General features: G+C 50.1%; 1 protein-coding gene across 4 annotated transcripts in view; it reads right to left on the bottom strand.

Annotated features, from left to right (window-relative positions):
* Positions 1 to 838: 838 nt before the first annotated feature.
* KDM4A (lysine demethylase 4A) overlaps positions 839 to 15712 on the bottom strand; it is a 43853-nt gene continuing 28979 nt past the window's right edge. For all 4 annotated transcript variants that reach the window (XM_059689873.1, XM_059689872.1, XM_059689874.1 and 1 more), the window contains exons 13-22: positions 12288 to 12469; positions 10592 to 10796; positions 10060 to 10136; positions 9328 to 9383; positions 7621 to 7729; positions 7033 to 7218; positions 4797 to 4967; positions 2357 to 2476; positions 1994 to 2086; positions 839 to 1865 (exon numbers count right to left, since the gene is read on the bottom strand). In XM_059689873.1, coding sequence (XP_059545856.1) covers positions 1725 to 1865; positions 1994 to 2086; positions 2357 to 2476; positions 4797 to 4967; positions 7033 to 7218; positions 7621 to 7729; positions 9328 to 9383; positions 10060 to 10136; positions 10592 to 10796; positions 12288 to 12469 — 1340 coding nt within the window. In that variant the 3' untranslated portion in view covers positions 839 to 1724. The remainder of the gene's footprint in view (positions 1866 to 1993; positions 2087 to 2356; positions 2477 to 4796; positions 4968 to 7032; positions 7219 to 7620; positions 7730 to 9327; positions 9384 to 10059; positions 10137 to 10591; positions 10797 to 12287; positions 12470 to 15712) is intronic.

Below are 15712 nucleotides of genomic sequence, written 5' to 3'. Positions count from 1 at the left end.
AGTTTCAAGACCCCCCTGGGGTTCCTCTGGGGGTCAAGTCCCTTGCTCTTCTAGCACCTAAAATGTACTCCCTTTCCAGCTGGCTCCACAATTTGTATGGAATAGAGATTCTGGGATGAACTTGACCAGCTCAGGAATGAGCCAGAAGTGAGAGATCAAATTCAGTTCTACAGGCTGAGTGGTGGTCTGGTCTTTCCTTTACTCCTCCTCCTTCCAAACTCTAAAGTGGGGGAAACAACGGGTACTCAGGCCAGAGGTGCATCTGTCCCCGTCCCACCACACTACAGCACCAGAACTTGACGAGGAACCCATGTTCAGGAGTCTTCTTAATACATGGCCTTGCGCCAGAGCCTATGCCTCTAGACCAGTGGTCGGCAAACTGCGACCCCTTGAGTGTGGCTCTTCCACAAAATACCACGTGTGGGCATGCACGTACAGTGCGATTGAAATTTCGTGGCCACACTCAAGGGGCCAAAGAGCTGCATGTGGCTCACGAGCCGCAGTTTGCCAACCACTGCTCTAGACACATTCTCAGCCTGACCCTGGGCCACTCCGGCTCCTGGGGGCAGACACAGCCAATCCTCTGCTCAAGACATGTTATTGCTAAAGACAAGGTGATGCACCAGTTTTCAAAATAATTTGGTTTATAGCGTTCATAAGTAACAAAAACCAGGGAAATATTATAAATTTGATTCTTGTATACACAGGGTACAGGTGTGAAGACCTCCAATCCTGGGCCCAGGCAAACAAATTCATGAGGAGCAAAATCAGTGGGCCCCTTCAGTGTTGTCCCCCAGCCCCACCCTCACCCCCCCATATCCACTCCCTCCCATCCCCAGACCAGGGGCAAACCTGCCCCTGGCCACCAGTGGCCCCAATTCATCTTAACCCTCCCAGCTCCCACACTGATTGCAATTTTCTGTCGAATCACCACCAGGCTCTGCCTGCTTCCATCATTAAGATCCTCCTGCATGGTATTCCCCACCCACACCTCTAATGCTGTGCCACAGGGGCTCTGTGTCTAGAGAGATGTGGGCACACACCCATGTGACCCCTCTCTTCTTCAAGAGGGGACAGAAGAGGTGGCCTTAGCTCCTTAGTATCGCAACACTGCAGCTCTGCCAGCATTCCCTTGAGGCAGTTCAAGGGACAGACGCCACACCCATCTCCAGCCAACCCCAGGGGCCCTTATTCAGCTCAGCTGAGGGCAGAATTTCACATTTTGTTTGCCCTGGATAGGCAAAGGAAGGAAGTAAAGGCCAGGGGCTGGCAAAAGCTGGTCCAGACCACACACACACACACACACACACACACACACACACACACATAAATACAAAAGGGGAAAGGGAGGGAGCAAGCACCAGCACCTCTTCCTAGTTGGTGCAGGTGATCATTAGGAAACTAAGTTCTAGGCCGAGAACAGGGCAACCAGTCCAGCTAGCAGAGTCGACCCCATTAGAGACCATGTGGCCACAGCATTCCTGTGCTCAGCCCCTCGGTGGGAGCTCAGCGGCTGCTGCCACAAGTCCAAGAACGGCTTATCCTTTCACTAGAGGTGAATGCGATGAGGGTGGGGTGAGAAGACGATGGGGTTGGTTATTTCATTCCTTTGCATTTTACAACTTCATTTTAGAGACTTCAGAGTTCGAAGGGTCTGCTGTGCTGTGGAACCTCCAGAGTATTCTCGCCTTGGTGGCTGGGAATCTCTTGGCTCCTGGAAGCACCTACTCCATGATGGCCCGGTAGAGTGCAGGCTCAATGTAATCTTCCCGGTATCTTGAGTTGATAACTCGCTGCCGTTTCTTTTCCTGTTTAACCTCCTTCTCTGTGAAAATCTCGTTGAAGCGCATGTCTGAGGCTACTGACTACAGAAGAACAGGCAAGCCAAATGAGCACTTTGTGGCCAACCACCATGAGAAAAAAACAAAGGGCACATCCTTGCCTTGTTCCCTTCCCCCCAGTCAGGGACCAAGGGCACACAGAACACACTCACCAGTCTAGACTTGACTCTCTTGGGAAGCTCTTCATCCAGCGTGTATACATCATCTCTCTTAACCACAAGCTGTGAGCCATCCTCAAACTCCACCTACCAAGGAAACACAGGCCTGGTAAGATATCCCTGACTCTCTCTCTCTGGGCCACCATGCACACTGGCCATTTCCTGCAGTCATGGGAAGAAATCAGAACACTGAAGGACTGCCATGTTAGTAGCCACAGCTGGACACAGAGCAGCCCCTAGCTCTGAAAGGGTTATTCCTGAGTCCCTCAGCTCTCTGAAGAGCAAAGACACACGTCTGGCCCGAGAGGAAACACTGAATTAATCAGGTACTTTCCCAAGCCCCAAACCTTTGGCTACCTGGTACATCTGGATGGGGTGGGAGGCCACGAACTTGGCTCCATAGACTTGGCCATCTGTCCACCGCACTTGAACCACTTCCCCTTCAGCAGGAGGACCCAACTGGAGACAATCCTGACTCTGAGGGAACAGTAAGAGAAAAGAGTGAAAGGATGTCCATCTGAGCATAGTGGTAACCACCATCTACCTCAGGAAAGAATAGACCAGGACGAATTCCTGCTCCTGTGGAAATACTCAGGCACTGGCTCATGCCAAGGCGTGATGCTGGTCTTAAGCGAAAACACTGTGTAACTGTTTGAGTTGTGAGTTGAAGCAGCTGCTCATTGCATGGAACATAAGCTTTACTTGAAAAAATGACAGAGCAACTAACTATGGTTATGGTTACAAACGTATTCAGATTGGGTATTGGCAGACATCTTGAAAATGAATGAAGTGAACCTGCCACTTCAAAGAAAACAACTGACATTATCAAGTATTGCCAATGACAAAAATCTAAGCTTTCAAACACAAATTAGAATTTCAGTAAAGTTTTATCACCAAATTGAGCTTGAAGCCTCCCAAAATTTAAAGATTTTTCTGAGATTAGTTATACAAATGAATGTGATTTTGAGAGTGTATAAGAAAATTTAACATTGGAAAGGTCTGCAGAGCCCATTGCACCAATATGTACAATGTTATAAAATCATGCACAGGTGAGAAATCCATTCTCAGTACAGACCGACCAATGGACTTTAATGTAACAGACATGCAAAGTTCACTGACCTGCTTTCAGATTCAATTATCTGAAAGGCTAGTAAAATACTCCTCCCCTTTCCAATTCCATTTGTCTGCAAGACTAAATTTTCTTCATATATTTTAACCAAAACAATAAATTGCAACGGAATGAAGACATGACATTAAAGATATTTGTAAAATTATAGAAAAATGGCATTCTTCCTAATATTTTTGTTTTAAAAGGAAGTTATTTTTACCCTCAACAATAAAGATAAGTAAACTTTAAAAAAAATTAAATAAAAGAAAGTTATTTTTCATTATAGATTATTTCAAATCAATCAATCTCAATTTTAACTTCTAATAGAGTAAATACTGATAGACATAACCCACAAAACACAAGTTGTTTGAGAGGTCCTCAGTAACTTGTAGGGAGAGTCCCGAGATCGCTGTCTGTAAGTTAGAGATAATACCACCCACTTCTCAGAGTGGGTATGAGAGCTGACGGAAACACTTGACATAAAGCACTTAGCATACTGCCGGGCACATTGGAGAGCTTAATAAATCATACATATTTTATTCCCATAAACACTGTTACTATCATCTTTTCTACCTTGTTATAACTAATGAATGTGCATTTAGTAACTGCATTGCTAATGTGGCATAAACAGGGAAAATACCTGATTTGTTAAAAGGAGTGGCTCTGTCCCACTACCTTGATGCTTAGTTTAACACATGAAAAAGCAAGGCAGGGGTAGGGGAAACCTGAACTAAGTCCTGAATACTGAGCCAGGAAAGCTAGGATTGGGTCCAGGCAGGGCTTGTGTCTCAGGTGTTGATGAGATAAGCCGGCCAGAGGTGTCTCCAAGCAGTTTCTGCTCAGCCCCAAAACCTTCTGCTGTAAAACCCCAAAAGCTGCCCAGTAGGTGTGGCTCAGTGGTTGAGCATCAACCTTATAAACCAGGAGGTCACGGTTTAATTCCTGATCAGAGCACACGATTTCGGGTTCCATCCCCAGTTGGGGACATGCAGGAGGCAGCAGATCAATGATTCTCTCTCATCACTGATGTTTCTATTTCTCCCTCTCCCTTCCTCTCTGAAATCAATAAAAACATAGTCTAAAAAAATAAAAGAGAGAGAGTTAGCTGGGTAATTCTCCCAAATCCACACAGCTACTAAGCAATGGTGCTGGTTCATGAACACGGGCCTGATCCCAAAGCCTGGGCCCCCTCACGGCAGAATGCCTTCCAGGGTAGTTTAGACCGAAATGCAAGCATGTTTCAGAGAAATGCAGAAAATGCTGACTCCTATGAGCTCCTAGAGCAGGTGCAGGGAACCTTTTCTGCCAAGGGCCATTTGGATATTTATATCATTCACAGGCCACACAAAATTACCACTTAAAAAATTAGCCTGCTATATTTTGTCAAACATTTAATTAATTACCTCATGTCTAAAGCCTTGGCAGGCCCAGACCAAATGGTTTCTCAGGCCTTATGCGGCCTGCAGGCCAGACATCCCCACCTCTGTGCTGGAGGAAGCTCCGTACCCCAGCAGCAGGCAACTTCATTTGCATGGAAAGACCAGTACAGTACAAAGGCTTTTTTTGTTCTGGGCCCAACTGATGAAACCATGGGTTTGACTAAAAAAGGAAGGCCCACAACCAGTCTCCCAGCCAGACCTAGAAATACCCCAGTCCCAAACTGCCCAAGAGAATCCTTTCAGAAGTTACCACTATGTCCTCAGGATAGAGATTGTCGCTGAAGGAGCCATCGTCAAAGTTGACTTCATAGAAGGTCTCGGTGGTGAGCCTGACCACCTCACACTGGTAGAAGCGGCCGTTCTTGTGCTTGCTAATGACCTTCTGGCCTGCGGTGATGCTCTGCAAGGCCCCCTTGGCACGCTGGAAAAAACAGAGGCTTGAGTTACTCCCACACGGACTTGATAGGTGTGGCAAATGGGGCCCAAAATCAACTGGTCCCTCTTTACCAGGGAAAGATAGCAAAGGAATGAAACAGTAAACAGGAGTAAGAGATGGGAATATAAACAGGTCTTTCCAGGTATCTACACCCCAGCTAGGACAATGGAAGAGACTAATCTCCTACTTGCCTGTATAAATGTAGCTCTTTTCTAGTTCCTAGTCCACAACTATCTTCGTACCATACTGTCTTACCCCAAACTCCCTGCAGAGACTCCTCAGACTTCCCTATTTGTTGACAGGAACTGACCAAATAGCACCTACTAACACACACATCAGCATAGGCATCCAACAGGTGACCCGAGGCCGAGGGCCCCCAACAGTGCTCCACACAGACCTTAGCACTAACTCGGCCGCGAGGGCACAAACACTGCGTTTCCCCGGACGCCCTCGGTTGCACACAACAGTGGCTCTCCAGTGCAAGTGCCCTGCCATCTCTGGGACCTGCACATCACCCTTCTTATTCTCAACTCGTCTTTGGCGTAAATGGGCTCCCAGAGCACCTGTGGCCTCGTGTCCACTCCTCCCCAACTGCCCATGCACTGCCCATGCTGGTCTTCCTGCTGTTCGCGGAGCACATGAGCCAAGCATGCTCCACCTTGGCGTGTTTGCACTGCTGTTCCCTCTACCTGAAATGCGATTCCCCAGTTCTATGCATGCTGTTCCCTCACATCCAAATGTCAACTCATTGATGCCATTCCTCATGACCTCCTCTTCCACTCCCCTCATCCTGCCTCAATTTTATCCATCGTACTTCTCCCATTGGATATAAGTCTACTTGTTTCATGACATGTAGTACATGCCCAATAAATATGTGAAGAATGAATTAATAAAAGAAATACTCAACAGTACCCCCGTTTTCGCACAGCATCAACAGCCTAAGGCCACCCATTTAAGGATGTAAGTGCAACTGGTAATCACAAAATCACGACCGTTTCACAACAAAACTTCTCCTTCCCTCCCAGAGCCAGGACTCAATGCTACCTCAGACTTTTACTCCTCCAGAGTCTCATTCTTACATCAACTATTTTTCCATCTTCCTAAGCTCCTAACTAACCGCAGACCACCACTCATGCTCAGAAAAAAATGCTTCTATTAAAGACGAGAATCCAGCCAGCCAACAGGACTTCAGTAGAGGGAAAGGGTTAGATGTGACCCCAAAGCTCTACCTATATGTTCCCATTTCAGACCTCATGTCTCTCCTAGGCTAACTGGTCTCCCTGACTCAGAGTCTTATTATTCCTTCAATCCACAACTATCCAGACGGACAAATTTTTAAAATGTAGCTCAAAATCATAATATTGGAACAGTTCTCCTCGTCTAATGGCATTACAGAGTCCCGGCGTTCACCCTACAGAGCTGCTTGCCCTTCAGTATTGTCCCCGCTAGGGGCTCAGGACCAATCTTACATGTTCATTCTCCTGAGACTTACCTGTTCTGTTTCTGAAGCCTGGAATGCCCTCCCACTCCCAATTACTACTTATTGTTTAAGACGCACTTCAAACACTACTTTCTACCCACACTCTTCCATGAAACTCCTCTAGCTAAAATTACATGGACCTTTCACTGAGCTTCAACATTTAGAGAAGTTCAAAATATCCACTGTATGGTAGCTGATGGTTAACTGCTGGAAGCGCTCCCCATCAGTTCACATTACAGAGCTTCTGCTATGTCCCTGACACTGTGTTAAGTAGTAGGGACACTCGGATTAATAAAATTTGGACCTCAAGGAGTTTATCTTGGAGGAGAGGCAAACAGGTAAACAGATGATCAGAATGAATCAACCACAAGCAGTTTGGTGCCACTGAATTAGGAAGCGCCAGGCAGGGAGTAGAGATGGACTGGGGCCATCTCTTAATGCCTTCCTCATTAGCGCTCTTTATAAAGCACAATGCTTGAGGAATATTTGCTGACACTATAAGCGAACAGCCTGCAGAGAAAATGATCCTGGAAACTGTCAAGAGGATGCTAGAATGGCACCCTCCCTCACCTCCAGATTAGGAATCCTGTGCCGAAAGCAGGTAATGAAGACGACAAAAGGCCAGTCATCCGGCTGCATCATCACTCCTGCAGCCTGGGCACAGCTCACGTGGAAGGCAGTTGGGCAGCGGCCGTGAGAACACTGCACACAGCAGCCGGCAGTTCTTTTCCTCCGCTTCTTACAGAAGACACATTTCTACGACACAGGAAGCAAGCTGATGATTCCAGAACTAGCAATGCAGTCTCCTCTATCTCCTCCCCCCGCCCCCACCCCCGCCCCAATGCAGAGCCAGGCCAGCAGGAGTCAACCTCCTTCCCAAACAGGGGGGCGCACACACCCTCTTGATCTCATGTCTGATTCTGGGTGTCCTCATCAAGTACTTTAACCACAGGGTGAGTATCACAAACCCTGGCCAAAACCAAGGGGTATAAAAGAATAAAAATAAATAAAATAAATAATAAAAAACATAAAATTAAAATAAAATAACCAAGGGGTAAAGGCTGGCCACTGGCCGAGCAGAGATTGCCCTCAGAAGCGCTAAGTGACTAGGAAACAGAGTGAGGATGTGAGTCTGCAGGCCCATCTTGCCTTCCTTACCAGCTTGAAGCGTGGCAGGGGAATTTTGCTCACGTCCACTGGACTTCTCTCTGCGATGTTGACAAACCTCGCTTCCAGAATCGCCACAGCACAGGAGACATGGACCCACCTGCCAGAGGGAAAGGCTACCTCAGTCACGTCCGGCTCCAACGCCCTGCGGCCTCCTCACTCAGGCTGGCCCGCAGACGGCGCTTCCGCCCTTGCCCAACATGACTCCAACTCCCCCAGCGGGCTCCCGGACCCCGTGAGGTAAGAACCACAGTGTCCCCACAGTGAGTGTGCAAACAGGTCTGCCCTGGGTTAGCACGGGGCTGCACTTCTACACTAACGCGCTCACAGTCTGCTGCACAACGAGCAGAGCTAATTGAGTGTGGCAGGTTTGGGGAAGTGAGAATAAATCAGAGAGCTCTAGCTACACCTCTTTTACTTTAAGACCTGGGTGCTTCCTCAAATGATCTCCAACTGTGCCCCCATCTGCCAATACTCCCAGCTTTCCCCTGCAGCCTTTGCTCAAACCCTCCCCTGGGCTGAAATGACCTCTTCCTTCTGCTCCCTTCATCCACAGCAGACTCACTCTTTAAGGTCTGGCCCAAGCACCCACTTACTCGACAGGTCTGTTCAACGGACATCCTCAGAGGGTGAAGTAAGTTCTGGGCATTACAGGAAACTGTCGTGCCCGAAGATGAGAATGAACATGGTGAAAGCACTTACAATCAGCCAGGTGGAAACCTACCACAGACAGTGGTAGTTGGGACTACATGGAGCTGTCTGCTCTGTAACAGGGCTATTATATGAGAGTGGGAACAGATTTTTTTGCATGGCCCTACAGGGCCGAACAGGCATTATAAAGTAAAGGTGCAAAGCTCAAGCCGAGCCATTTCCACTCCAAATACGGAAGGACTTTAGTAGCCCTATCTTGCAATTGGGAGGAACACGATGACCTCAAGTAATGCCAGCAAGTGCCTTTAAAGGAGTGGGAGCAGCAAGCAGAGCAGCGTCCATCTGAACAGCACGAAGGCGGTCCCTGTGCGGCAGGAAGCTGGACAGAATGCTGCTCCAAGTTCCCACAGGATTTTAGCTAGAAGCAGGGTATGGACCACTGGCTGCCCACCAACCTGTGTGCACCAAACCCCGTTCACCTCAGAACCAGTAAGCGAAGACCGAGCACAAAGACTCAGCTCAGTGAAAATGAGCTCCTGACAGCCGAGAAGCCCAGCTCCGGGCTAAGGCCAGAGAGTTCTGTAGGTTTGGTTCAGCAGTGAGTAGTCCTGGCTGAGCTCTCCTCCATGTCCCCCTCTCCTCCTTAAGGACACTCGCCCTCATTCTGAACAGGAGGTGTGAAGAGGGAGAGCCTGCCTGTGGAAAGCGCTCACTAGCCATGGCTGCGGCACCTCTGCACCGGCCTGGCCACAAACTAAATGCCCTCACTTCCAGCCCACAAAGCCCGGCGACCATCTCAACAGGATCCTCTCGGTCTCGAGCGTCCATCTTAGCACCTGCCAAGGAGCTGCTCACAGCTCTCCCTCACATGGGAAGATGGACTTGGAAAGGGGACTTCTTGACTCCCCCGGCATCTCATTTCTAAATTAGTCTTGAAGATGCTACTCCAGCTCCAAACCTCCTCCGTCATGCTGATGAGCAGCCACTGCCCGAGTGCCTCACATGCTGCCGCGGAACTGCATGTTTCAGACACTGCTCCAAGCTCACCTGTCGTCGTTGGCTCTCTGCAGGGCTCCTCCTCGTAATGAGCATAAACAGCAGTCCTGCCAAGAAGGGAGGGGAGGGGATGGTTACCACCAAGTCATCAACACCCAGTCTGCTCCCCCTCGACTTCCTTTGGGCAGCTGCGGCCTCCACATAAGAAAGCAGCCAGTGTCATGTGGGCTTCGCCCACGCAGCCCTGTAACCAGGACTCCCCGGAGGACGACGGAGAGGCCACTCGGGGCTAAAGTGCACCAAGTGTTTGCGTGACTTAACATAATCTTCTTTGCTGTTACTGTTAATAACAACAACTATAAGCAAGGTCACGAAGGGCACCCTGTTCAAACCAGAGGCACTGTGGGGTTCTGACTGCCTCTTATGTGCGTACTGCCAGGTTTGGGGGGTAGGGGGTGATGAAGAGAAAGCTAGAAAATGAACCATCCGAACCCCATTCTGGTGCTCGAACCCAGGGCTAAGTTCTTTAAAGGGGGGTAGGGCTCGTCCACAAGAGGATCTCTACTTGGTCCTGACACCACTGAGCAAACACAGCTTCCAGATTCCAGCCAGGCCCTGCCATGGGTGGGCAGCACCCATGTCACTGTCACGGCAATTTATTCTGAGAATCCTCGCTCAGGCCCCGTGCAGACTGCCGGGGAGAGGAAGTCCACAGGAAATGGTCTGGCCCTGAGCGGGCCCCAGGTCTCACAGGGAAGAGAGGAACAGTGTGGGCGCACTCACCTCCTCCAGGGCGTTGGCTGAACATCGAGAACACATCCAGTCTTCAGAAGCCTTTGCAGGGGGGACGCCATAGCAACCTAACAGGGATACCGAGGTGAGCAAATGAAACCCAGAGGCCAGAGTCAGAATGAACATTTGCAACTCTATTCTATGCAGCACGTCCCAAAGCTACAACCACATTTTACAGAAACCCCTGAATTCCAGCAAGGCCCCTAAGGTTTAGCCTCAAACGGTCAGAAACTGCAGATTCACTGGCTCCGACACCTAGGGAGGAGTGAGGACAAGTCCCTCCCAGTAAGTGAACCAAGAGGCCAGCACAGAGCCGGCTGTGAAAGCACAGACCCGGAGTCACAGGAAACTCAAACTCAATCATAACCAACTCCCCAAGGACGACAAGCAATCTTTGCTCCGGGAGCCTGGGGGACTGGGGAGGCCACAGGGAGGCTGGGGGAGAAGCCAATGGGGGCAAGGACTTCCGACGAGCAGGCCCACGCCCCCCGGACCGGAAACCGGGAAAACACGAGGCACTCACTGGCGTGGACCCGGACACTGCACTTCTTGCAGGAAACGAGGATGCTGGTGCCATCCTCCTCGAGGTAAGGGGTGGAGAGGTTGATGTCCGTGCTACAGCCAGTGGTGGTGAAGCACATTTCTGGAATCAATGGCTTGGTCCTCTGCTTCTGGGGGGCTGACTCTGGAGCATCCGCACAGTTCTGACTGAGGCCTCCAAACTCAACCTACGAGAGAGCGAGAGCACACCTCAGTGAACATGCCTGCGCCCTGCGCCTCCACCTGCTCCGTCAGCAGGAAGCCGGCTCTCTCACTGACAGGACGGTGGCTGCGGCTCCGGGTGCACAGCCATTATCCCCGAGCTGCTAATTGAAGTTACCTCTAATGACTCAAATTCCATTTCTCACAGCAGCACAAACAAAGGCCCCTCGGGGACAACGGGGAAACGGGAGCGAGGTAAGAGGCAACTGGGATTTCAATCTTCCCAAGCCAAGTGGTAATAAAATGCACCGAGACGTTAGCAAGGCTGCTCCTGCGGGCTCCCCTATGTGCTGCACCGCACAGTAGCCCCACCCAGGCAGCTCGCCCAGAGCAGGTGCCCCTACGGGCCAGCACTGATTTCCCGGGTGGTCCATGTCCTCAGGTCACCCGCGCAGCAGGGAAGCCTGCGATTCCCGCCTGGGGGCCCTTCGGAAAAGCATTATGTCCACGGACTTCTCCTGGCAAACATCCTGACTACAAATATCTGCCGGCTCTGCCGCTGGGTGGCACCATCACCCCCACTGCAAGGATGGAACCCAGAAACATGTCATCCCTAAGCCCACGCCACTCATGAAAGTGAGCCGCACTCGGTGGATCTGCTGACAGTACAGCCAGGACTTTCACTTCACCTCACAGGCAAGGGCACACGCAGACCTTTTTGTTTTGCTTTTCGTCAATGGAAAGAAGCAGTGAGTTCAACCCAAAATGTGTTGGTCTGAAGTTCCATTCTTTGGCAAGCATGAACCTGGCGCCCTGCCAGGCTTAGTGGCAGCCATGCCACTTTAACCACCATCGGAAGACCGGTTATTTACATGCCACCCTGGCAGGTCACAGCTGAGACGGAGCTGGTCACCTGGGACATGCTGCTGGGGGTGCCTTCCTGGCCTCCGAGAGCTGGACCCAGAGAGACCCATAGGGTGAAGCCATCAAATGCCCAGGAGCGGGAGGGGCACAGCCGGGCTCAGCCTCAGCACCTCCCACCCCCTCTCCCCATAAGCCCTCTGCTCCTACCCTCCCAAGCTCCTTTTCACTACCGCCAATATCCACTGTGGAAATGGGACAGGGAAGGAGAGGATCTGGCTTTTCATCTGAAATCCAGTCTAGAGTAAAGAAACTTCATCCTCCAGGCTGACTGGTCAGGATTACCAACCACCTGGGAGGAATAATCACTGACTAGAATGATGACGAAAGAGCAGCTTCCTCTGCAAACAGTGTGCGTGCCAAGGGGCACCCCACGCCTAAGCCCCATCATCAGCTCTTCTCCAAAGCACTCTCCCATGAAGACTGGCATGGTGGGGTTATCTGCCCACGAACGGTGACCGGCACGTGGAGGGGCGGAGAACCCCAGCAAAGCGCGCCTTCCGAAGGCGGCCAGGACAAGCTGTGTGCCCACAACTAAACCTCGCTTCCCTCTGACTGCTGGTCCTCGGCAAACAGAGGGGATGCAGTGGGCTCACCTGATGGTAAGTCTGAAAGATCATACAGACAGAGCAGTGAGGGGCCTGCTGGGCCATGGTCTCATTGAATTCCTTTTCGGCCTCGAAGTTCGGGGGTCGGTTCTGCCATAGTTGGCTCAGGGGCTTAGCCCAGGCCTCGGTCTCCTCAGCCTCCTCCTCGGGGGTCAGCTGCTCAGATGTCTCTAGAGAAGGAAGCAGAGCAGGAGTTAGCACATCCACGGCTCTGCCGGGGAGCACATGGGCTCAGCCAGGACTCTCGGTCCCAGGTGTGGACTAAACCCAAGACCCTACGGTGATAAAGGCAAAGGGCAGAAGTGATTTTCCATAAACTGTCAATACTTGGGTGACGGTGCGGGGAGTCCTGCCTGCAGCAGCCCTTTCTCTGGCCAGAACCGTTCAGGGTCTCTGCTCTCCCGCTTGGCGCAGAAGTCCGCCTGCTCTCCCCGCCCGACGGCTGCCCGCACTCACTCCCCTGCCCAAGGGCAGCGGAGTGAAACTCTGCCTAGAAGCCGTGCTACCTGCAGCCTCCAGTGTCAGCATGTTGAGTCCTTACCTTTCAAGTTTTCTCTCTAGTTGCACTGAAGGGAAACAAGAATAAAAACAACAGGGAAGGGAGAGGGAGAGAGAAAAAACAACAACAGGGAAATGCCAAGGCTTATGAGTGTTTAGATCACTGCCTCTGGTCAGAACTTTCCGGCTCCCTCTGGAAAGGTCAGTGGGCTCTCTGCCTTTTCTGGACCGGGCTCACCAACCCCGCTGGCTCTGCCTCCGAGGAAGGCAGAGCGTGTCCAAGATGAAGGCTTGGCCCGGCTGCAGGAGTAACACCTGCGTCTACCAGGGGCTGGCATGGACCAAATCCAGCCCACTCGGAGCTAAGAATTGTTTGTGCTCACAAATGGCGGTGTTGTATTAAAATAAGGCTTATTTCTTTTCTAACTAAAAAACCACCTTTGTGTCTGTAAAAGAAAAAAAGAAGTGTCTTTGCATTTTCAAAGGGTTGGGTGAAAACCAGAATATGTGACGGAGATGAGGCCCACAAGCCTGAAATACTTCCATCTGGTCCCTCACAACCCCTCATCTAGATAACAAGGCATCTCTCTTCATTAGTCTAGACAGCAGAGCACATACTTCATCGGGCCTCAGTACCGCCTACAGAGGAAATCCCCTCTGGGCACATCTCCCCAAAAGAAAGGGACACTCGCCGAATGAACACAAAAAACTCACAAAACAAGCTGCACACTTTCCGGTTCCCCCAAATCATCGAAAGATGGCATAGCACACTAGCTGCTCCCAGTAGAAATAAAGTCAAGAAGGTAAGGAGCCCTAGCGCAGGGGTCCTCAAACTTTTTAAACAGGGGGCCAGCTCACTGTCCCTCAGACCGTTGGAGGGCCGGACTATAGTTTAAAAAAAAAACTATGAACAAATTCCTATGCACACTGAACATATCTTATTTTGAAGTAAAAAAACAAAACGGGAACAAATACAGTATTTGTATTTGCATGTGGCCCACGGGCCATAGTTTGAGGACCCCTGCCTAGCCGATTTGGCTCAGTGGATAGAGCGTCAGCCTGTAGACTGAAGGGTCCCGGGTTCAATTCCTATCAAGGGCACATGCCCAGGTTGCGGGTCAATCCCCAGTGTGGGGTGTGCAGGAGGCAGCTGATCAATGATTCCCTCTCATCACTGATGTTTCCCTCTCTCTCTCTCTCTCTCTCTCTCTCTCTCTCTCTCTCTCTCCCTCCCTCCCTCTCTAAAATCAATAAAAACATATTTAAAAAACAAACAAAACAAAGAAAAGAAGGTAAGGGAAGCCCCATAACTCTAACATGATGAATGAGGGCAATCATGGCCAGAAGCAGCAGCCAATCCCCAATAAACTGATGCCCAGTGTTTCTCCTTGTGCTCCCCCAGTGAGAGAAGTCTGAGAAATTATAATCGGGATGCCCCTCTTTGATAAGTACTCAAAAAAAGGCCCCCGTATGGAGCCCCTGACAGGAGCCTGGCTGTGCCAGCCCCACATGAGGGCCTCATGGGAGCACTACACCTCGCCTTGTGTGGGCACAGCAATCCCCAGCTACAGCCCCTCCGAGGGCCTTCTCGGTTCTTCCCACACGGAAGTGCTTTCCAAGAGGCCCTGGAGACCGTGCAGAGCAGCCCAGGAACGCTCTGGCATACGGTGCACCAGGTGCCCATCCACTTGTTCCCTCTGGCAGCTCCAGCTCAGGGCTCAGTGCAGACAAACCGCTATCTAGTCCACCTTTAGAGTCATGTTTAATTTACGGGGATCTGGCAGCTGCCATGAGTGTGACCTCAGGGAAGGAGCAAATCGGAGCAACCTGAGGCCAATGCAGACAATTAAAATCAACCCCAGGCCCCGCCAGGAACCATGGTGTCAACCCAAAGCACAGGTATTTTCTGCATCCTGGCCAAACTAAGAGCGACCAAGACAGCACCGGAGAAACAGAACAGCCTCACAATCACAAGAGAAAAGCTAACGCACCGACATCTGTTCTGGTTACAAAACCATGAAGTGGCCAAAAATCATCCCATTTGTGAATATTAAATGATGTAGAGAAATGTTCACTGTGTTAAGTGAAAATTGCAGGATTCAAAGGTTTACAGTTTACATATATAAACTTCATTGAGCTGTACAGTTAAGGCGTGTGCATTTCACTGAAGGTTATGCCTCACATGAAAAAAATTTCAGTGGGGAGGGGCACACTAGGCTAAAAGAGACTAAAGAAACACAGCTTCCAAAAGTGTGACCCCAGTTTGGATTGTACTGGTGTAAAGGGGAAAAGCTATAAAACACATTTTGGGGATAGGCAGGGAAAAATGAAGATGGACCGAGGACGGGCGGCTATTATGGAATTCGTGCCTATTTTCCGAGGTGTGATCACAGTAGTGTTTATATAGGAGGCCATCCTTCTTAGCAGAAGCTGTCAGTGTATTTTAAGTGAAGTGGCAAATACAACTTACTTTCCAGCAACGTGGCAAATACGTCCGCGGTACGCATATAAATAATGCAAGTGGGACAAGCCATTACGGCACAATAGCAACAGCTATTGAATACAGGAGGCGGCACGGGTTTTTATTCTTTCAACTTTTCTACATTTGAAATGTTTATCATAAAAAGTTGGGGGGCTGTATATTATGATCTCAATTACATTATTATGAAGCTATACATGGACATAATATCTGACCAGAAAAGTCAGTAAGATTAACGCTTTAAAATGTTCAGTATCAAGTCAAATGACCTTTACAGGGTCATTTTGTTGTCCTCCTTATAACTTTTCTGTTCCCCTACAACCTATACTGCTTTAGAACACCGGGGGGGAATTATGAAGCGAGGCTGTTGCCACCCAGAGAACCTGAAGCCCCCAGGGGGCGAGAGGAAGGCCAGAGGATTTCAGACCAAGGAAAG

Source organism: Myotis daubentonii, chromosome 3 (genome assembly GCF_963259705.1).
Source record: "Myotis daubentonii chromosome 3, mMyoDau2.1, whole genome shotgun sequence".
NCBI classification, from domain to species: Eukaryota; Metazoa; Chordata; class Mammalia; order Chiroptera; family Vespertilionidae; genus Myotis; species Myotis daubentonii.
Note: the sequence above shows the minus strand (reverse complement) of the source record. Positions and strands in the feature narration are given on the sequence as shown.